Below are 21,647 nucleotides of genomic sequence, written 5' to 3' on the forward strand. Positions count from 1 at the left end.
GAGGGGCTATCGTCAAATCGCAGCGCAAGCTTCTGTTTGCCTCTGTATGCATGGCTCTGGGTATAGATATCGCCGTTCGCACGCGGATATGAGCAGCTGCGCGCACGCGCGGCATGCCATGGCATGGTTGTCACCCTTCGTCCGCCTCACTTCATTCATTAAGCTGCCTCTGCCTTCTTCTCACTCGTCGCGGCAGGGGCCTCGCCGCCTACGACGCCCGCTTCCTGTGCCTTGTGCTCGCCCGCCGGGCTGATGGGAGACTGCAGTTTGTTGTCAAGCGGGTTGTCGTTGGCACCCTGAGGGTTGGGCGACGTGGGCGTGGAGCCAACTGGGCTGGAACCGACACTGAGAGGCGCTGTCGACTTGCCAACGTCCGAGAGAATCTGGAACCACTTCTGAGCATCGGCTGCCGTATGTGCCTTGAATTGTAGCTCGGTGGACCCAGTCAGCTTGCTGCTCATTGTCTTGGACTTGTCCTTGCCCTTGACGCTGAACTTCTCGCCCTGAACCGTGCCGATGACTGCGTCGGGGAGATAGACGGACAGTTCGGGCTTGGGGTCCACACGGTTGTTGTCCGAGTCCTTAAACTCATGCAGGAACTTGGCTGGCGTGACAACGTAGTAGCCAGTCGAATAACCCCACGACAGCTTGTTGCGCGACTTGCGCTCCAGGGAACCCTCGATCAGGGCACGAGTCGCCGTGTGATCCATGTTGGGGAACTGGATAGCCTCAACAGACCGGGCGGGCTCGTTAGGGTTGACGAGACGGTCAGCGCTGCGGTCCTTGAAAGCATTCCACTCAAATTGGGGGCCAACTCGCTGGATCGAGCCCAACATGTCGTTGTGAAGGGCATGCGTCTTCTCAGCCTGACCACCTGCAAGCTGCACGAATGCCTCGAAAGCCTGCTGGATCACCTCGATAACATGGGACTCAAAGGTCGAGAAGTTGTTCTGGACGGCGAGAAGGTCGTTGCGGTGGTTGTTCTCGGTAATGACCTGAGTATTCAAGCGGTGCAGAACACCCCGGTAGATGACATAGGGGTCGTCATTGCTGTGGAGGTGACCACCAGCAGAGTCGAAAGCAGCGGCCTGCTGTCCAAGCAGCTCAATATGCTTCTGTGTTGTGTTACGTGCCTTCTCAACCTCCTTGGCGCCCTTTTCGGCACCGTGAGCCAGCTCCTTGGCCTTGTGCTTAATCTCCTTGTGCAATCGCTCGAGAACGGGGAGGACAGAACCCTTGATGCTCTTTTCGGTCTCGATGTTGGTGTTGATCATGGATTGGGTGTTGGAGCGCATGTTCTCGAAGAAGCCGGCAATTCCGCCTAGGCTTTGGTCAAAATGGTGGCCCTCCTTAAGGGGATTCGAGATGGTCTGTTGGGTAGCAAGGTCAGTAACTCGGTTGCTGGCTGGGGTCTTTATCGGGGAGAAATGGAAATACCTTCAGCGCCTTCTCGTACTCTTTGGCGTGGTGACCGTGAATCTTTTCCATGGCCTTCATATACTCCTCGAGGTAACCTACAGCATGCTTCCAGGCCTGGAGTCGCTCTGCGAGCAGTCCCGCCGTCTATCCAGCAAAATATCAGCACAGGTTCTTTCCCACAAGATCCTAACTCTTTCCATGGTCGCTGCAAGCTTGCGCAAGTCATGCATGCTATGCGCGTCTCTGGTAGGGGGTCACCTACGGTTGAAGGGTCGACCTCGGGAATAGCATCGTCACTAAAGGCGCTCAATCCGGTGGTGGCCCTCGAGGGCAGGTTCGAGGTCGTCGGTGAAGCCATGATGGGCGGGTGTCGCTCGTTGTGTCGTTGTCGTTAGGAAAATGACAATGTCGCAAAGTAGGAAACGTGTCGTTGAAATTGGACTTGTCTGTCAGGGAGCTTGGCAGACAGGGAACCTAGGTAGGGAGAGGGGCCCAAGGTTTAAAGCAGATGAGAAGCGAAGAGGGGTATCACGGACGGTCAAGGGTTCAAGCTTCTTTTTCCTTAGGTTGTGGGGGCAAACGGTGGGGTTTAAATCAATACAGATGCAGCTGTAAGTGAGGGGAGGCAGCCAAGCCAAGAGCAGGATCAGGATCAGGGACAAGAATGAAGGCGGTTAATCTTGACGTCGTTGATGAGGATCGCCAGGAGGAGCTCGAGCTCGAGGGGTGAGTGGGTTGGGTTTTAGTGGCAGGTGCAGGTGGGGATGACGTTGTACCAGGTTGACAAGAGGGAAGGTGCAGGACGGCACGAGCTGAACCGTCAAGTCGGTGAGGATGGGAATGGCTCGACTTTACGTTTCTCTCTTTCTTTTTGGTAGTACAGTAACTGTAACCATGCCAGTTCTTTAATTGAGTACACAATACATCTACTGCTACACAAACATGCTGTCCCTAGATCCTATCCATGTCGATGCAATCCCCAAAAACCATTCTTGCACTCACGCTTGTCCTCGCTTCATCGCAACACAAGCTGAACTTCACTCAGCTCCTCAACTTCCACGTTCAGCTGTTCATGGATGGCGAATGATCTGAGGCCTGCATCACCTCCACTCTCTCGCTCCATCCCCTCCACCAGCACAAAGAACTTCCATTGGAAATGAATGGAGCGAAAAGAGCGTCGAAGCGCAAAATCAGGAAATATATCAATCCTCTCCTCTTCAGTGACAGTCTGCACCGTCATCGTTCGCCAGAGATATTCGACCTGGTCAACACCAAGCAATCATCACCAGACCCTCCTGTCTCAATGTCGTGACGTCAACCCCTCCTTCTCTCCAACACCTGTGGTCCCTTGCACCGTGGCACGTCACGCTAGACCCTACCGTACCACCGAGGTTGTGGACGTGCTAATTTAGCATCGAGACATGTGCGAGGCCAGAATCTTGGCTCGACACTTGGGAAAGGCATGACGCGAGAAGTAACGAAAAGGTCTCTCTTATCATTAGCGACCTGCCTGCAATCGTCTTGTTAACAACTCCGATCTCCCGCGGCGACAAGTCAAGACAAGCTTCACATAGCCCCTTGATTGCTGCCAACACACCACCACCGTCATCAAACAAGCTTTTCTGCCAGATCATGACCGTGCTCCGTCCAAATGAACCATTGCCACCACCTCGTCATACCCGTTATGTCATTGTCGAAACTTGTCGGAGCGACATGCTGGCTATTCCCGTTGCAAACCTTGGTGTGTTCCAAGTTCCGTTCCATCTACAACAACTGTTCTAGTTCACCATGCAACGTTTAGACGTTGCATTCAGACGTTGTGCCCAGTAGATATCCATCTCTTCATCATTTTTGCTATCAGTTCGCTTCAGGGGTATTAATCATACATGCAACGCCGTCTCTCTGCTCTGCTCTGCTCTCCTCCAGGCATTGTTCTGGTTCCAATTCTGATAGTGATCATCGTAGTCCATCCTGTACCAAAGAAGTCGCTTCAACAAGATAAACCCAGTCTATAGTGCCCAAATGACTTGTGGCCTTCCCAAGAAATAAATACCCAAGTATCCAAACCAAATGAACGCCGCCCGGGCCTGATGTCGCTTTGATCGTTTCCCATGCGTACATTTCAATCCTAGTTTGTCGTAACCAAAGAAAAACAAAAGAAAAGTCGTCCGTTTAGAAGACTTGGTTGCGTCCCTGCGCATTGTGCATCCTTCCATAGGTAGCAGCATCGTCTGTGTAGGACCGGCCAATGAAGCTGGCTGGGCGCGAGACATGCTGAATGTGGTGATCCTCACCAGCCTGATCCTCCGAGATAGTACCCAGGGGATCGGCTGGGTGATCCGTCGCTGGTGGTGTTCGTGGAGCGCTCAGCGCTGTCTGGTAATCCGGGAGAACGACATCGCCAGTTCCAGAGCGCGAGCGTGCCGGTGTTTTCACGGCAGTCTGGTAGCTCGGCACCTTGTTCAATTCGGTCAAGTCGGATACGTCCAGATCGACATGTTCTGATGAATTGCGTGACGAGTCATCGCCAGCACTGTTGCTCCTAGTGAGAGCGGCGGACGCAGGCTCCGATCGCGGAGCCGCCGCGTGAGGAGCCGACGTCGGGGACATGAATCCCGCTGATCCAATCGAAGTGTAGGATGAGTTTCGCTGCGAAGGGTCAAGTGACACATCCGCTAGTCGGGATGATAGTGCAGCAGGTGCCACAGGTCGGCTGTGTGTGAGGGCGGCTGCGAGGTTTTCGGCCGAGCCAGAGCGAGATTGCGCGTAGAACGGACTGTTGACGCCGGACTGGAACCCAGGGGTCTGGAAACCGTTGATGTCAACGTCCTCGTATAGCTGGTCGAGGACGTGCTCGCCGTATCCCGGAGGTGCAATGGTTGTGAGTTCTTGCTCGGTGGTCTGAGAGGGTGACTGATCGACAAGGTTGCCCTCCTCGTCGAGAGGCATATTCGGGGAAATGAAGATGGAAACAGGGAGTGTAGCTCGGAGCTGTAATTAAAGAGTTAGCAGGCAGAAGAATGAATAGCCCTGGAGAAACTTACCTCGGAAATGTGACCATCCGGGTTGCAGAGAGCAACGGTCAGCTTAATCTTGTGCCGGACCTTGATACCATGGTGGTTAAGATCTTGGATACACTGGCGAAGCCTCTTAGGCAGACTGAGCTTCTTGGTCAGAGCCCAGCCCTCCTGGCCAGTATCCTCAATCATATCCTGCCAGTGCTCCTCCCTCGTCACCTCGAACTTCCAAGTCGACACCTCACGTTCCGTTCGGTGCTCCTTGACACTGTAACCTGAAGATCCCTGAACGCAGCATTCACGAACTTCAATCAGTCTTGCCGTGATGTCACCAAGTTCGAGTGCCTTGAGTAGTGGTGTAAATCGCATCTCCATCGTTACCACTCCGCCAAAGACAACGGCCTTTTGAGGGATGACAATCGAGTAGTCGACCTTGTTAGGCCAGATGTTCTCAACGCTCATGGCATGGAGAAACTCCAGAGCGCCGGGCTCTAGAGTTCGGATAATTCGAAGGTGCTTGTTCGCGTGTAGGTCGTAAGCGAGCTTTCCTCGTCCAACGGTCGCTCGGAGTCTATAAGTGATCGAGGCCTCGGGGATACCCTCAACGCTCTCGGCCATGTTGCCAGGGAGCATGTAATCGAAGGGCCATTCGTAGTTTCCGGCGGGGAGCGTCATGCTCTTACCGTGGGTGCCCACAAAGGGCGCCCAGCGGTGCTCGAGAATCGTCGTCGTCTTGTCTACTTTTTGACCCGAAACGCCAGGGGCACTTCCTCTCGGGTCAGCCCAGCTGTTCATCCATCGCAATGGTCAGTCGCCGTCCCAGACGGGACCTGGCTGATAGAATTTGCAGAGTTTGGGGGAGACCTACGAATGGCGCAGAGTACCAACTAGTCGCAGGCGCACATCTTCCATCTTTAATGGCGCCTGAAGGCAGAGGACAAGAGTGCCCTTGAGAAGTTGACCGGACGACTCATGTTCGCTTCCTCGAAAGACGATGAAGTCGCTGTCTAATCTGGAGGACAAGCGCAGTCAGCACGAGGAACCACGAGCCGCCTGTGGTTTTCGCAGTCAATGGCAAACTTACCGAATGTCGAAGAGACTGTATGAGTTGCGCCCGGTCACTGAGGAGAAGGGCTTAAAGGACGGCATGATAAGCGTCGGTTATGGTTGTGTTGTGTCGCTGCAGGAGCGCAATGGGGGTGAATAGGACAGAACTTGACCAAGACACGACCAAGAGGGCGGACCAGAGGAAAGAAAAAGAAGCTATGGAGGATGTCGGAGGCTTTTATTTGGGGTCACGGCTAAGACGGGCAGCGAGCGACAACGGACATCCCGCGAGTGACGAGCTACAGAACGAGAACCACGAGCCCACGCACGAGTCGATGGCGGGATGTGGTGGGTACAGCCTCTTTGCAGATGGTGGGGCTGTGAGATCAGGAAATCCAAAGTCCACGAGGGCCAGGCCAAACAAGGGTCGCAGGCCCGTCAAGCTCCGCGCGATGAGAGGCGAGAGATGATACAGCAGATCAAGCGGCGCGGCGCAGGTGGAGAGGGATGGATAGAAAGGATGGGACCGACGGGACAAAAATATAAAAGAGGGTCTTGCTTGATAAGACGCCCACCGTGTCGGATCACTGAGGATTCATATCCAGGCAAACCCGGCAAAATGTCGATAATTGTCGAGAAAAAGTTGACAAGACGATATCCAAGTGGGACGCCGTCGCGATTGGAGGCGGCAATGGCTTATAAAGAAGGGGGTGTGGAACTCTGATCAAGCCTTGCCTTGGTACATGAAATATGTTCCTGACAACTAACGACAAACGGGACATCTGATGGTCGCATCTGCCTTTCATCATGCCAACCGTACCACACCGGCAAGGTGGACGGACGTAGGAAGAAGGTGTCGACGCACCTTTATCCCCCTGTAGACGCCCACGCCCCCAAGCCTCTTTGGTGATAACAGGGCAGGCCTTGCCCTGCTGACGACCTACGCAAAATCCAGATCGCCATGGCGACATGGCACGGTTGTTGCAGCAGAGGCACAGTACTGTACGAACCCAAACGGCAATGAGTGCCTACCTAGGTGGCTGCATGTATCCGTACATCGTACGTGCCGGAGGCTTGCGACGGTATAAACGGGCGGTCGGGTACAAGGACAGAGTCGGAGAACGGCGACTCGGAGAAGATGGGGAGAATACGACTCGACGCGACCTCGACGAGACACTCGCCTACGTATCCCCGTTGTCGTTTGAACAACGAGGCCCTCTTTGGAAGTGACTGCCACGCTGAGAGTGCCTCGTCCGCTGTGCCTCTAGAACCACCGCTAGAACCATTGCGTTAGTGAACAGTGAGGACGAGCACGCAAGCCAGAAACCAGCCGCTGATCAGAGGCAGAACAGCAAGACGGCAAGGGTGGTGGGGCGGCGACGCCGGGCCACGGCTTGTGGCTGGCAGGGCGGACCTTGAGTTTGCTGCACGAGTCGGCATGAGTCGTGTTATCGAAGCCCGATGGAAGCTTTGCCCTGGACGTCCCAGAACATTTCGAATTGCCCCGAGCGTCTGTTTGCACGGCGGCGGGACGCCGAGAAGCGGAGATGATAGGGCAGGGCAGAGGAATAGCCCCTAGGGAGTGCAAGAGACGAACCCGAAGCGGGACCTGGGCCTTGGGGGAGGGTGAGGGTAACCGATAAAGCGGGAACCAAGATGAGGAAGGGGAAAAAGATCGGGACGGGAGGGGGAAATTCCGGGTGATAAAGTTACCTAGGAAGGAGGTCGGTCTACGTACCTGCATTCCCAACCGCCTCACCTGCCCGGGCTGGCTGTCTGACGTTAGAGCGTTTACACTCCGCCTCAACTGTTGCGTATTCGATGGTACAGGTACTATTCTGACGAATTACGCAGACAGAAAGCCATCCGTCTTCCCTGTCGTGAGACGCAGCGTAAAGGGGCCACGGCTTCCTCGTCGCCTTGTAGCTCTACATCTCACCAGTCACGGCTGGACACAGCTTCCAAAACCCCCCACGCCGACCCCCAATGATGCTTCAACTCAGACAACAAAGCTGACAGCGCCTCCCACGCAAGCTCGCAAGCACGCACTCACACGCATCTTCTAAACGGGACAGGCGATACGCTGGCGACTCCTGGATCTCAGCGCCCGCAGCCAACGACGAGGGGGAAGGCGAAGCGCCTCATCAGCCTCCTAGCGAGCTGGGTCCGTCCGTTTCGCGAACTGGGCGGGTCAGGTCTGGAATGGGCATCGTGAGCGGCTTTTGAGCTTGCCGCTATCTCGTTGGGCACTCACCGATGCTCAACACACACCATTCTTGATAGCGAATAGTCGGGTCACGGTGGACGGTTTGAGCTAGGGCCTGATGCCATGGCATGAGCCTCGATACCCTTTCTCGATGGCCCCTCTGCTGCTGTGGCTCCGCCCTGACTGGTTTTATCGCACAACTGCGTTTTGAGCTACAAAGCAGGTCCCTGGTGCACGGTCACAGCCTGCTCCTTTTCGGCCCATCATTCGAGTTGGCCATAGATTGACTTGCTGCTTATCTGGGAATGGGGCTCTCAGCCAGCCAACGCTTTTCCCTTGATGGAGGATCCATCAAGAAGCTCTCGATGACAGCCGCTGATGTCGATGCGCACCAATACACTCAACAAGCAACGAGCACATGCAACGGAAGAACACCAGTACCTGACCTGATTCTTCCTTTCTTGTCGGGTCAGCCGGGCGAGATGTACTGAACCGCAAAACATGGGATGAAAGACAAAAGAGGAATATTGATATTAAGGATTGTTGGCACGGGACCACGACTGCAGCACCACCATCACACCTGTCCAGCCAGAAATCCATGACACCCTTCAGCCGAACGGTAACCGTGCCCTATCAGCGAGCTCTCAGGACGGCGAGATCGAGTCTAGGTCAGCAGGCCTAGACTCCAGACCATCTAGCACCCTAGTCTTGGTTCCCTTGGGATTCACCACTGCCAAGCAGCATGGGGGAATTGCGACAATAGTAAACCTCGTTCGTCCAGCAGGGTTAGAGGTTCCTGGACTTCAGTCATCAGTCGAGACTGCAAAGGCAGACAGAGTAACATTTAACCGGCCAAATGAGAGTCGCCCAGTCCAGCAGACAGGGGCCCTTGGCATAAATTTTTCGCTTCTTTCTGCTTCGGATCCAGAGACCGGTAATGTGCACGCTTGGCATTGCGTGCAGAAGGCCTTCTCACACACCCCGGGCGGCCCAAATGGCCTGGCCTGTCCTGGTCTGGCTTCTTCGTCATGGCATCCGTGCCGTATCTTGGGTTTGCATCATCTCCCGCGACTCTGACTCTTTCCCCATCAAACAAGCGCCCCCCGACCGGCGCTGGTGCCGTCTCGCGGCGACAAAGGACCGAGATGGCGGACGGCAAGATCTAGCCCGAGGAGCTCCATGTCCATTCTCGCTGTTTGAAGCCCGAACCGACCAGGTTCACAGGAACTTGATGCTACATACTTACATACATACCCACTCCAGCTTGGAGCGTGTTATTCCCGTGTGACGAGCACACCTCAGTCACTGGTGGCGTCGCCACTTGGACTCTTCCCGTCCGCCAATTCTCAGCCTCAGGGTTCCCAAGCCACCAAGTCTTGGTGGTGCAGTACTTGGGCGACACAGCAGCAGACTGCCGCCGCATGCGTTTCGATTCCCGGAAGTCTCTCGGACACGCTCCGGAGACACAACGGTGCTGTGTCGGCATGTGGCTCCGCGTAGAACGCCTCGCGTGTTCAGTTTCTGTTCTTCGCCTCGGCTGTAACCTTGGCTGGGAAATTGAAGGCTGAAGAGCAATTGTCTCTGCTGTGCAATTTCTTCGGGATAATTGTATAGTTTGATGGAGCCTCTGAGTGGTTTTTATCCCGAAAACTGGGCCTTTTCGTCGGTGAGTGAAAAAAAAAAAAAAAAAGACCCATCCTCTTCAGCCCTGTGGAATTCGCAATCCGTTCTAATCATGACTGTGCCCGATGGGACTGGTCCTTGGACGAGGTGATATCGCGGCGAACCCAAAGTGGACGGACTGTGGACACGTCCTCGGTGAAGAAGTTCCGTAGTCTGAGGCTCGGGCTCCTGATGGCGAGCCAATGGACAACCTAATCGAAACAGCAGCTCCGAGCTCTCCCTTCTCTGGCTTTTCTAGCCTGTTGCTCGCTCAACATCTAGAGATTCACTTACATCTGGTCGGCCCTTCACCCCACCTCTCAACCCTGACCAGAAAGCCAAGGGTTTGAGATCTCGTGGAAGTGCCCTGACACGCAGCAGGCCCAATCCATGATGATCACCAAGTCATCATGCACACCAACTCGCAAGCAAAGCTTGTATCTCCTCTCGCTTCTCTTTTATTGCTGATCAGTCGCTGACTCCTTGCCTCACTCTGATGTTGCTGTTGCAGCAGATATCGACACGTCCTCCCTCTCCCGGCGGTGTCCACGACTGTCCACGCCATCAGGCGAGTCCACCACATGATGGTCTGCCCTCCACGACTGGACCACCCCTGCCCATCAAGTTTGGTTCGGCAACGGCCGCTGTTAGTGGGATGAGTGGGCTCCTCACCTTCGTTCGAGGTGCAAGGGGGGAGCCAGAGCCAAGACATGCAGTTTTGTTTCCGTCTGACGAGCCATGCATTTCGCATCCAGCTTTCTCGTTGCGTTGTGTGTTTGAGGAGCTGCGCTCTTTTCTGGCCTGTTCCCTGCGCTTTTCTCGAGCTCTGCGCCATATGCCATGCACGACCGGTCCGTCGACGCGGCAGATGCTCCCGGGTCGCGTCCGCCAGCAGCGAGCATGATGCTTGGCCCGGCTACAGGCGCATAAGCTCGCATTTATTTTCGTATGCTCGTACTGCGTTGGGTTGGACGTCTTTGGTGTTGAGCTACTATGAGCTCCAAGCTCGGCTTGACAGCTTGACCCGACTGACCTCGTCTGATATCCATCATGGTCTCTCAATTCACATGGACCTCAGCACATGTTCGTCTTGCTCGTATCCACTGCTAGTCCCATCAGTTGTCACATTTTCCATCGACGCAGCAAGGAACTCTGTTCTTATCTTGAAGATGCAGCAATGGATACAGGTAATCGTTACGTGCGCTAGCTCCCCCTGCTATCTCGAAACAAGAATTCAGGGTCCTGTAGCTTCATGCCTCATGGTGGACATGGTGGATCTCTGGCGCGGCAACTTGTCGCTCCCCGAAGAGCCTCCGCTACCATGTGGGCTCGACCGAGGCCACTGATTGATAGGACCGACTCACCTGTTGAGCGGTTAAAGCCTCCCTACCAAGCAAGGTATTCAACTACGTAATTCGAACCAACAGAGACGTCTATATGACTCCTTTGCTATCCCAGCCCCGAGTAAATTTAGCTGCCTAATGGCACTCGGCACCACAGGGTAAACTCGCAGAAACAACACTCAAAGTGGATTCCCCTTCCCTATCTATCATACATCATCAAATCCAAGCGAGGGACTGCTATCCCTGAAGCAACCAATGATGGAAACGACAACAACCACTCCCCAAGTAACGTATCCATTTGCCGACCGTCTGTTTGGTCAGCACGGAGAAAAAAAAGCTCGTCATCAACTGCAATTCGTCATCACCCTCGTCTCAAAGCCCGTGAAAGCTTTTTCATCACCGATCCATCTATCATGATGCCGCTGCCGGGGCTTCTGCTCCTTCGGTCTGTGCCGCCAGTTCCGACCCAGGACGTAGCCACGTTCTGATATGTCCTGTGCAACATGTCAGTTCCTGCCTGGCAAGAAGGTTTCTCGATCTGATCGGTTCGCACGTGCGATTCACGAGATTCGAAGGCGTCCTTACCTGACTTGCAGCTCGTGATAATGGCGTCTTCTGTAAAATCTAACCAGCACACCGGGTGCGTATCAATCGACTTGTTCTATTAACCGTCGTGTCAATGCTCTGGTTGCCCCCACGGCAGCTTTTCGTCACAATTGGGGTCGGCACTTACAAGCACAGGGGGGAGCATAGGGATCCGAGCTCGAGGCTCAACAGGGTGTTGGATCACAACCTCTTCGTCCTCCGCATCCAAGTTCGAGTCGGATCGCAGCCGCGAGTTAGACGTAGTCGCCGTCTCCGCCCGCTGCAGGGCCGTGTATCGTGACGAGATAGACCCCCGATGTCGAACAGATTGCTACATGTGCGTCCCTCGTCAGCTTCTGTTCATCTGTTGGTGCGGCTACTAGCCAGACCACCTCCGTCATCATCATTAGTATTGTCACATACCGCCTTTGGTCGGTGAAGCATGCCGACACTGAAATCCCAGAGACAAAGACGTCCATCCTCCCCCACGCTTCCAAAACGGTAGTTGCGGTCGTCGCATCGCCAAGGGTCAAAGGCAACAGCAGACACCCAAGACTGGTGTCCCTGGCACCTTGCCACCAGCGCAGACTCGACGACCGACCAAATCGAGATCAAGTCATCTTGTCCGCCCGTCAAGACGTACTTCCCGTCTGGAGACCAGCAGGCGCAAGTCAGGCCGCCATAGTACGAATAGAATACGTCAAGAAGCCTAGTAAGTCAGCCAGGTGAGCAAATCCAACGGAGCAGGGCTAAGAGGCGGAGATCATACTCTTCTTTCAAATAGTCGATGATCCTAAGTGTCCCATCCTCAGAAACCACAGCCAGATGCCGGTTATCGGGAGAGAACGAGAAGGCGTTGATGCGGTGGTTTGATAGCTTCCAGGCCGCTACTGGATTCGACTTTTGGTTCTTGGAATGGACCGACTTATTGATGCGAATTCCATTGGGGTGAGTATTGCCGTTGGTTGCATCTATGGCTTCGCCACTGCTGCCACTTGTATTTCCATTGACTGCCTCCTCTTCAGGATTGAATTGGGCATCTTCCTTCTCCTTATCATAAACCACCAGAGACCCGTCCATGTGGGCGGCGAGGAACAGGTTTTCAGATCCCGGAATCCATCGGATCGCTGATACTGGAGTTCCGTTTATGGCTCCCTACATCTGTTAGCATCGCCCACGCAACAGTGTCTAAATGAGGAAGGCTGTCGCACATTCTTGTTCAGTCGCGTATATCGCTGTGAGATTGGCTCCCACCAGATGATCTCTCCGGTTGAGAAGCCCATGATAACGTCAAGGTGTGCGACAGTCTTTGTATGAGTATTCACATCGTGGCACAGACAGTGAGCCTTGGTGAACAGAATCTTGGTCAAATAATCTTGCTGTCATGGTGTCAGCAGAGACATCCAGGGGCTATCAATTGTTGTAATGGGACGTACCTTGGATGAGGAAGACATGTCAAGCCACTGAAATGCACGGTTTATGTTGGCAAAAGCGAAGATTCCATCACTTGGTCGCTCAGTAAGCTTCCTAGAGAGGCCTTCGTTGACAATAACACGTGAGATGAAGGAGGAATTGCTCTTGGTCATGTTGTTCTTGGGCTTCCTCTTCTTATTCACATCCTTGCTCTGTACTTGCGCAAGCAAGGCATTGCCCTCGCCAAATGCTGGCGCGGAGCCCAGCGTTATAGAAGTAGCCGGAGCATCGCTTGTTGAGCCGGCCCTGCCGTCCTCGCTGCTCATGCCTCCCTCGGCCGAGTAACGACCTTCATTCGGATGCTCTTGAATGCTCGAAGGTGCACCGCTCAATGCGAGGGTGGTGGAAGAAAGACCCTTATAAAAGAACGGCGGAGCATTCCGGGCATCTAGAGCGACAAGGGAGACGTTGGTACCGGCGGTGGCTGGTTGAGGGTGAGTCGAGAGCGGGTTTGGATTCGGTACTGTAGCTTCTGAGGGGTGAGGTGGAGGGGTCGCAAGGTGTAGGTCTTCTTTGAGCGTATATGTTCCTACAGATTGCGAGCAGCGTTAGCCAGGAGTTGCGCCAACACAGGCAGAAACCTAATTCGTCTCGGAGGCGCAAGTGGAGGCGCAAAGCCCGGGGAATACTAACCCTCGCCAACAAGGAACTGCCACTCGGGGCCAGTCGGATTTGACAATGTGTTGTTGGTCTCAATCATAGGCACGGGATGTATCGAGCTGGTGCCGTACGGCCCCATGGTGGGATACCGCGGCGGGGGAGGTAGGACACTGGAATCTCATGGCGTCAGTCTGTGCTGGGCGCAAGAAGTCGCAGCCGCAACCACAGCCATGACAGGGCCGTGGCGGGGATAAGGTGTACGTACAACATGATGCCGTTCTCGGGTCTTATACTATATCGTGACAGTAATCTGAGGTCTGTGTAGAGACTCGGAAGAAGATGTCGCGATGTTCGTCGTGGTGCAGCGGGGAGACCGGTCGGAGGAGGTGGAGGTGATGGCCGAGGCACAGCCGACGTTGACACTTTGACCCAGATAGGAAGGTTTGAAGTGCGCTCAGATATAAATGATAGAAACACGCAAGACGCGATATAGACACAATGGAAGTAAAAGAGGCCAACAAAGGATTGTTCGCTAAGTAGTCTTGACTCGAGATTCTTCCTTCAAGTCTTGGTTGGGGGGAAGCAGCCAAGGAGGAGGGTTGAACCGGTCAGTGAGTGGCAGGTTGGAATCATCGGACGCGAGCAAGCAGGCCATTGTGTGGGGTAAGAACTGGGGAAGGTGCATTCGGGTCATGGGGTTCCAAAAACCGCAAGGGACCAATTCTTGCCGACATAAATATCAAGGCATCAGCAGTGTGATACATCACTCGGAATACAGGTTTATTTCCGTGTCTCATCTTTTGAATTAACCAGCCAATTTTTCCGCCTCGGGCTTTTCGGATCCAGAATCCGTGAGCTGGAAGGGAAAGTCCTGGCGCGACGGTCCGGGGGAGGCTGGCACGTGACGGCGTTACATCCACTCGGTGATGAACTTACCCACATTGGATGAGATGAACCACAGAACGCTTCCTCTTATCCCTCACGCCAGTTACCGGCGCGTGAGACGACGGGCGGGATTCCATATGCACTCTTCCGCTTCGAAATGCAGTCGCCTGCATTCAACCTGCATCCGCCATTTCAGGCTCTCGATCAACAAATCGCATGACCATCACGGATCGCACCACTCGTCCAACAGGCGAGTCCATGGCCGGGTGCTGAAAGGCCCCAGAAGTTAGCGCCCTCGGCCTTCTGTCCACTGAAAAGGCCGCTGTCCCACAGGCTGAAATCCCTCTGCGAGTCCAGTGATTCAGTGGCTGTGGAGCAATGAGAGGCTCAGGCTGCCCTGCTCGTACGGTTCGATGACGGCGGGTACGTATCTGTAATCGATCGTCCCCAGTTCCGCCCAATCCTTGCTCGGCGCGTCACCTCTTTCAATCATCGCCATCCCAGCTTTGACTGCATCTTTTTGCATCTTGCGTCTGTCCCACCAACAGATTCATAGATTCATGGCCTGAGCTGAGTTGGTCTGAGCCGACGACGCCATCCTGCCATCTCCCGCCGCTCCGGTTCTTTCCTGGGCTGAGCCTGAGGCCTCATATCATTGCTACCCGCCCGCTTTGCTCAATGCTCTCAACCCAACTCAGCTTTCTTTGAGCTTTTATCATTGCCATTGATATCTTGGCCAAGGATCATTCGAAAACGACCGACAACGTTTCCAGACACTCATACCCACAGGTCATGGACCACTGGTAATAACACAACTTCACCGACAACCTGAGCAACATATCCATCATGGCTGCTGGTATGCTTCCCTGTCATGACCTCCATCATGCTTGCCCGCCATCCTATCCTACGTTTTCGAATAGTCGATCAATCTACATTTGTAGTGCCAATCGCAATATTACTTAATTAGGTAACTAACTCTTCTGTGTTCAGTGCGTATATGTGTTTGCGGTGACGAGAGCACCGGGAAATCCAGCCTCATCGCCTCGCTGGTCAAAGATCAGTTCGTTTCCAATAGGATACAACCCGTCCTCCCCCAAATCACCATCCCTCCAAGCATCGGGACTCCCGAAAATGTCTCAACTACGATCGTCGATACCTCCGCCCGTCCACAAGACCGAACCACACTCCGTAAAGAGATTCGAAAATGCAATGTCATCCTACTCGTTTATGCCGACCACTACAGCTATGAAAGGGTAGCCCTCTTTTGGATGCCTTATTTTCGATCACTTGGTGTCAATGTCCCTGTCGTTCTCTGCGCCAACAAGTCCGATCTTGCTGGGCAGGGAACAACGCCCCAGGTGGTTGAGGAAGAAATGTTGCCTGTTATGGCCGAATTCCGCGAGATCGACTCTTGCATCCGTACCAGCGCCAGAGACCATCGCAATGTGAACGAAGTCTTCTTCCTTTGTCAAAAGGCTGTCACTCACCCAATTGCTCCCCTCTTCGATTACAAGGAGGGCCATCTTAAGCCTGCCTGTGTCAGTGCCTTGATGCGCATCTTCTACCTATGCGACAAGGATCAGGATGGATATCTCAACGAGCAGGAGATGCGAGACTTTCAAGCCCGCTGTTTCGACAAACCATTGACAGCAGACGACCTGGACAACATTAAGCTCAGTATCTCCAAGACATTACCGACTTCTGATTTGGAAAGGGGCATCGACCTACCTGGCTTCTTGCAGCTGAACAAGCTATATGCTGAGAAGGGACGCCACGAAACTATTTGGATTATCCTTCGAAAGTACCACTATACCGACAGCCTGAGCCTGGAAGACAAGTTTATCCGACCAAAATTCGATGTCCCCGAGTACGCATCAGCTGAATTAAGTCCTGCGGGATATCGATTCTTTGTTGATCTATTCCTTCTCTTTGACAAGGATAACGATGGTGGTCTCAATGATCGAGAACTCGAGGCCTTGTTCGCTCCAACTTCAGGCCTCCCAAGCTCATGGACGGATTCGTCTTTCCCCTCTTCGACAGTCAGGAATGAAGCTGGCCACATCACTCTCCAGGGATGGCTTGCCCAGTGGAGCATGACAACCTTTATTGAGCCCAAAACTACAATCGAGTACCTGGCCTATCTCGGTTTTGAGCCACCAAACCCCAAGGATCCAATCACTGCCGCATTGAAGATCACCAAGCCTCGTAAGAGGAGAAGACGTCCTGGCCGCGTGGAGCGCAACGTTGTCTTGTGTTATGTCCTGGGTGCCTCGGGGGCAGGCAAATCTGCTCTGCTGGACTCTTTCCTCAACCGTCCCTTCGATGGTCTTTACCATCCCACTATCAAGCCACGCCGAGCTGTCAACAGCGTTGAGCTCCCAGGCGGTAAGCAGGTCTATCTAATCCTCGAGGAGCTCGGGGAACTAGAGCCTGCAATCTTGGAGAACCAGGCCAAGCTGGATGCCTGTGACCTCATCTGCTACGCCTACGATTCTTCCGACCCAGACTCGTTCTCGCATATTGTCAACTTGCGCTCCAAGTACCCGCACCTTGATGAACTGCCCTCCATCTACACTGCGCTCAAAGCCGACAAGGACAAGACCAACCAGCGGAGCGAGCTCCAGCCGGACCAATACGCCTCTTCGCTCAGTATGAGCCTACCCTTGCACGTTAGTGTGACTTGGGGCAGCATCAGCGAACTCTTTGTCGCATTTGCTGATGCAGCCACGAATCCCAGCACAGCGTTTCCCAAGAGCAACGAGGAGGGGCCAGACCGAACAAGTCTCTATGTGGCACTCGGAGCAACAGCTTGTGCTGGGGTTGCTGCGTTGATGATTTGGCGTCGTGCAACTAATGCTATTTGATGTACTTGCCCGTCATGGGCTTTGTCATGTTCGCAAGAGAATATTGATTTTGGGATTGATGGCTCGGAAAGAGAGGGAAGGCCTCTGTTGGGACATGTTGAAATTCGCCATTCAGAAAGTAAGAGAGACTATGATACCCAGCTCCGTCGTTCTTTTAGCGTGGTAAATAAAGGTGTAATAAAACCGCCATGCTTTTCTTTACGTATTCCGCTTGCTCTCGAGACCAATGCCGCCTATATCCGTGTGCTTCGTACCATGACTTGATGAGTTTACCCGCCGTCCAGGAGTATTACACCTTGTAGAAACAGAAGCCAATGTAGAAACTGGCAGCCTCCATCTCCTCGTCTGAGACAAGCAGAGGGCCACCGCCACGCTCACGAACCCCCATGCGCTCGCTCAGAGGACCCAGGTCCGGGTCATCCTTCTCAGCCTCCCAGATCTCGGGAAAGGTGCGGTGGAACTGCAGCTCAAGGTTGTAGTCATCGGCGAGGGCACGGAATGCCTCCCACGGGACGACATACTCGGGCACCTCCTCGACCGCCTCGTCCAGAAAGAAGTTATATTTCCAGCCAAAGGCGGGACGGAAGACGCCGTCGTCGGGTGTCTTGCCTGGGAAGCGCACGCGGTAGATGCTGTTGCCCCATTCGGCAGTGGGTTCAGCTTCGCCCTCCTCCAGCTCGCCGTCTTCGGGTTCTGCGGTGGGGGGCGTTGTTGAGCCGTCGGCCTCCTTTTCCTTGGCCTCGCGCTTGGCAGCGGCCTGCTCATTGAACTTGCGGACTCGCTCACCAAGCACGTCCGAGTTGGGGATGCAGCCGATGAATCGGCCTCCCTTCTTGAGAGCACCAGCGACGTTGCGCAGCATGTTTCGCGCGTTCTTCTCTGACTCAAAGGCGTAGTGCATGGAGAACATCATGCTGACGACGTCAAAGCCCCGGCGGTTCATAGGTGAAGGATCAAAGCCCACCTGTTGAATGATGTCAAGGTTCTCGATGGACTCGCCGAAGCAGTCCTTGACGTGGAATCGCGCATCAAAGAGACGAGCCGGTGGCCTTCGGTGACCTCCTCGTCCTCCGCGCCCTCCACGACCGCTCAATGCCCTGTATCTTTCGCGAGCTTGGTCGATACTCACGTCGGCCGGGTCCAGGCCAACGTAGAGCTGAATGGGCTGAGGGGCCTGCTGCCACTTGTTCAAGTCGCCGCCCTTTCCACAGCCCATGTCAAGCACGAGCAATTCTTTACCGCTGGAGCGACCCGCCTCGCGCGAGCCGGGCGTGTGGTCCTCATCAGGCGAGTAGCGTTGGATGATGCAGCTCTTGATCCAGTTATTGAACACGCGCAGTCCCTTGATCTTGCTGTCTCTCGTCCTCCAGTCGCGCCCTCTCTCTGGCACATTGTTGTAGTGCTGTCTCACGACATCGTTGATGCCCCGGATCCTGCTCTGTTCCTCCTCGGCAGCCTGCTGAGCGGCTGCTTGGCGCTCTCGATCGAGCTGGCGCTGTCGAATGGCCTCTCGCTCGGCCTCTGAGATTCGCGCGCGCGCGCCGGGTCGCTTCTGCTTCCGCGGCTGTTCGGATGGCGAAAGGGCGCGTCGCTTGGCGGGTTGAAGTTCTTTGGCGTTGTAGGGTTGGGGGAGATCGTCCTGGGGTTCATCGTTCGCAGGGCGCTTGCGATGGCCCCGGTCATCGGCGCCCCTGTGGCCAGAGTTTCCAGCCATTGTGGGAGTATTGGTTTGGGAATTCCGGTTTGATTCGGAATATGGGGAGTTTGTAGCGTTGAAGAAGAAAAATCAGTTTTTTGGTGGTTGAAAAGGGAGAAGTAGTGAGGTTGACTTTAGGTACAACAAAGGCGCAACTCTCCTTTGAGGTATGCGGGCGCTCGGACCACCCGCTTGGTGCGCTCATTCATTTGCAAGTTACCTACCCTATATCAGTAGCCCACTCTATCTGTGAGAATATGTGCTCCAAACACCACACCTGCTATCACGCAACTGATTGACTATGGTAGGGGTATTGGTTTCCCATTTTAGTTGCAAGTTTAGTGGGCGTTGTTAGTTCTCACATCGGATCGCTCTCCTCACGGAATGACACTCTTGAATTTCGGTCCCCTAAGAAGGCAAATGACACAGACTACTAACCGTGGTGGTAATTTTGGCAGAGCACTCGCCAAACAGACACACTGAAGGAAATCCCATTTAGAAGAGAATATATATCGAGTATTTATTAATATGCTGTATATGTAACAAGCATCCTTGGAATACTACCCAAGCCAGGCCTACCCCACCCCATGAAGCCATCCGAGTCTATATCCGCAGAGTGGTGAAATGGTGATCAATTATAACTAAGCCGTTTCAAAGATTGAATCCTTTTTTCTACTTTTGCTCCTCTCCGCCCTGCTGCTTGTTCTTCACGGTCCTCCACTCCATACCGAGAGCGGGCACCACCATGAAAGCAGATACGGCCACAACGACAATGAAGGCCTTTTGCAATGCGTCGTTGTACACGACCAAGACTTCATGTAACTTATTGGCCGGAACGAGATCGGATAATGCTGTTGCCCCGGCCTCGAGAATCGCCTGAATGTTGATTCCACTAACCGCTTTGAGACCGTCGGAAAGGTAATTGACAAATATAGACTGCCCGATACAAATGAAAACAGCACCACCTAGGGACTGGGAGAAAAACATGAGGGAGATACCGATAGAGACATCTGACTGAGACAGGACGGTCTGAGCGGCCATGCTGGGCTGTTGCATACCAGTTCCAAGGCCAAGACCAAAGAGGACCTGATAACCAATCCATGCTGAGTGACCAGTGTTTGTTTTGAAAGTGGTCATCAAGCCCGAGCCGACTGAAGTCAGGATGGTGGCGACGAACATCCAGGGGACATAGTATCCGGTACGGGTGATAATGGCTCCTGACATGATAGCTCCCACAACGAGAGATAGCACGAGAGGAATGGTGTCGATGCCAGACTGAATTGCGGATGTGCCCTTGATAGCCTGGAACCAGATTGGCAGCGTATAGAGGAGGGATATCATGCCACCTCCGATACACATAGCGTAAACAATACCACAAGCGACACTGCGCTGGCTGACGATACGGGGAGGAGTAGTGGCATCCTCTTGACGCCAGATCTGAACACCGATGAAAGCGAGAAGGAGGACACCGGCCACCACAAAGAGTGCAATAATTCGTCCGTCACTCCAGGGGTAAGAGGCACCGCCCCACTGAAGAGCCAAAATGAGGCAGACGATACCGGGGAGAAACAAGACGGTGCCGATAGGGTCCATGCGGATGAACTGTCTCTTGAGAGTCTCCGTATTTGTAACTTGGGGGACATGAAGGAACACGAAGAGAACAGCGAGAACAGCGCCTCCGATAGGCAAGCTGTGAGCCATGTTAGTAACGTGTGAAATATTGAGAAGCGATCAGGGGTAAACTGACTTGATATAGAAGCACCATCGCCAAGTGACGTTGTCAGTGAATGCTCCGCCCATAAGGGGGCCGACAATGGAAGCAACACCAAAGATGGAGCCCATCATGCCGATATACATAGGCCTCTTCTCAAGCGGAAGGATCTGAGTGAGAATGACGGAAGATCCAGAAAAGATGCCAGCCGAGCCCATGCCGGCAATAGCACGGCCGATGATGAAGGCGGTCGAGTTGGGGGCAGCACCGCAGAGGGCGGAGCCGACCTCGAAGATGACGACGGCGGCGATGAAGATGAGCTTTGTCGAGTAGAAGGTGTAGATACGGCCCCAGAGGAGTTGGGTTGCGCTGCTGGTGATGAGGTAGGCGCTGGCGTACCAACTGATGTCGTCTAGAGCATGGAACTCTGTTGAGATGCGAGGAACTGCGGTTCCAATGATGGTGCGGTCCTTAAACATGATCAGTATATGAATGAAATCCAATGAAATAGGGCATTCTTACCAGAGCAACAAGAAACATGGTTGCATAGAGGGCGGCGAGAATCAAGGCAAGCTTTCCACCTGAGATGAATGCTGGGTCGTTGATTGAGGTCTCGGGCTCAGGTTTGGGGTCATGCGGGCCATCTTCAAGTCTGATAGCTTCTTCTGATTGCCTCTGTAGGCTCTGCTGCCTATCGACAGCCATGGCGGCTAAAGTTGTTGCAAGTAATTATAGTTGTTGTTATGGTTGTACGTAGTTATTGAGAATGATGAGCTGGTGAGACCTCTTGAACCCGCCAAGGGGGAGCATGTATTTATGGGCTTCCATGACTGTGACTGAAATTTGAGATGCATGAGAGGAATCTTCAACCAACCCTTGATTCTCGACCGAATTCTATGGGATGATGTGAGGCTCGAGCCGGACATGGTCGGCGTCGGGGTTGAAGAGAGTGCTATACGAGCTCTAATTGGCTGGATGAGTGAGCACCGGGACCGAACTGAGGCTAGATACCCGAACGGGGATTGGGTTTTGCGTGTGGCCTTCGGTTGTCGTTGAGCACTCGGCCGGGCATGGGCCGGAGGACGGAGAAGGAGATCTTGATGATGGAATAATCGTATTCATACCCGAATGATGGATTT

General features: G+C 53.9%; 6 protein-coding genes across 6 annotated transcripts; 1 reads left to right on the forward strand and 5 right to left on the reverse strand.

Annotated features, from left to right (window-relative positions):
• Positions 1–158: 158 nt before the first annotated feature.
• NCS54_00383500 (PH domain-containing protein) lies at positions 159–1,777 on the reverse strand (the record flags this gene model as incomplete). The annotated part of the gene is made up of 3 exons (XM_053149391.1): positions 159–1,370; positions 1,438–1,563; positions 1,682–1,777. 3 exons carry the CDS (start codon positions 1,775–1,777, stop codon positions 159–161), a joined length of 1,434 nt encoding a protein of 477 aa, XP_053005366.1.
• Positions 1,778–3,591: 1,814 nt separating this feature from the next.
• Positions 3,592–5,585, reverse strand: NCS54_00383600 (Arrestin-C domain-containing protein; the record flags this gene model as incomplete). Its single annotated transcript, XM_053149392.1, has 4 exons — positions 3,592–4,410; positions 4,464–5,223; positions 5,305–5,448; positions 5,521–5,585. 4 exons carry the CDS (start codon positions 5,583–5,585, stop codon positions 3,592–3,594), a joined length of 1,788 nt encoding a protein of 595 aa, XP_053005367.1.
• A 5,520-nt stretch (positions 5,586–11,105) lies between these two features.
• NCS54_00383700 (Hypothetical protein) lies at positions 11,106–13,622 on the reverse strand (the record flags this gene model as incomplete). The annotated part of the gene is made up of 9 exons (XM_053149393.1): positions 11,106–11,188; positions 11,280–11,355; positions 11,428–11,610; positions 11,703–11,988; positions 12,049–12,434; positions 12,491–12,658; positions 12,716–13,281; positions 13,386–13,522; positions 13,618–13,622. The coding sequence occupies 9 exons, from the start codon at positions 13,620–13,622 to the stop codon at positions 11,106–11,108; spliced, it is 1,890 nt and encodes a 629-aa protein (XP_053005368.1).
• Positions 13,623–15,083: 1,461 nt separating this feature from the next.
• On the forward strand, positions 15,084–17,101 carry NCS54_00383800 (Mitochondrial Rho GTPase; the record flags this gene model as incomplete). Its single annotated transcript, XM_053149394.1, has 2 exons — positions 15,084–15,093; positions 15,228–17,101. The coding sequence occupies 2 exons, from the start codon at positions 15,084–15,086 to the stop codon at positions 17,099–17,101; spliced, it is 1,884 nt and encodes a 627-aa protein (XP_053005369.1).
• A 289-nt stretch (positions 17,102–17,390) lies between these two features.
• Positions 17,391–18,815, reverse strand: NCS54_00383900 (MRNA cap guanine-N7 methyltransferase; the record flags this gene model as incomplete). Its single annotated transcript, XM_053149395.1, has 1 exon — positions 17,391–18,815. The coding sequence occupies one exon, from the start codon at positions 18,813–18,815 to the stop codon at positions 17,391–17,393; it is 1,425 nt and encodes a 474-aa protein (XP_053005370.1).
• Positions 18,816–19,469: 654 nt separating this feature from the next.
• On the reverse strand, positions 19,470–21,213 carry NCS54_00384000 (MFS domain-containing protein; the record flags this gene model as incomplete). The annotated part of the gene is made up of 3 exons (XM_053149396.1): positions 19,470–20,487; positions 20,545–20,978; positions 21,031–21,213. The coding sequence occupies 3 exons, from the start codon at positions 21,211–21,213 to the stop codon at positions 19,470–19,472; spliced, it is 1,635 nt and encodes a 544-aa protein (XP_053005371.1).
• Positions 21,214–21,647: the final 434 nt, after the last annotated feature.

Source organism: Fusarium falciforme, chromosome 3 (genome assembly GCF_026873545.1).
Source record: "Fusarium falciforme chromosome 3, complete sequence".
In the NCBI taxonomy this organism is placed as follows: domain Eukaryota; kingdom Fungi; phylum Ascomycota; class Sordariomycetes; order Hypocreales; family Nectriaceae; genus Fusarium; species Fusarium falciforme.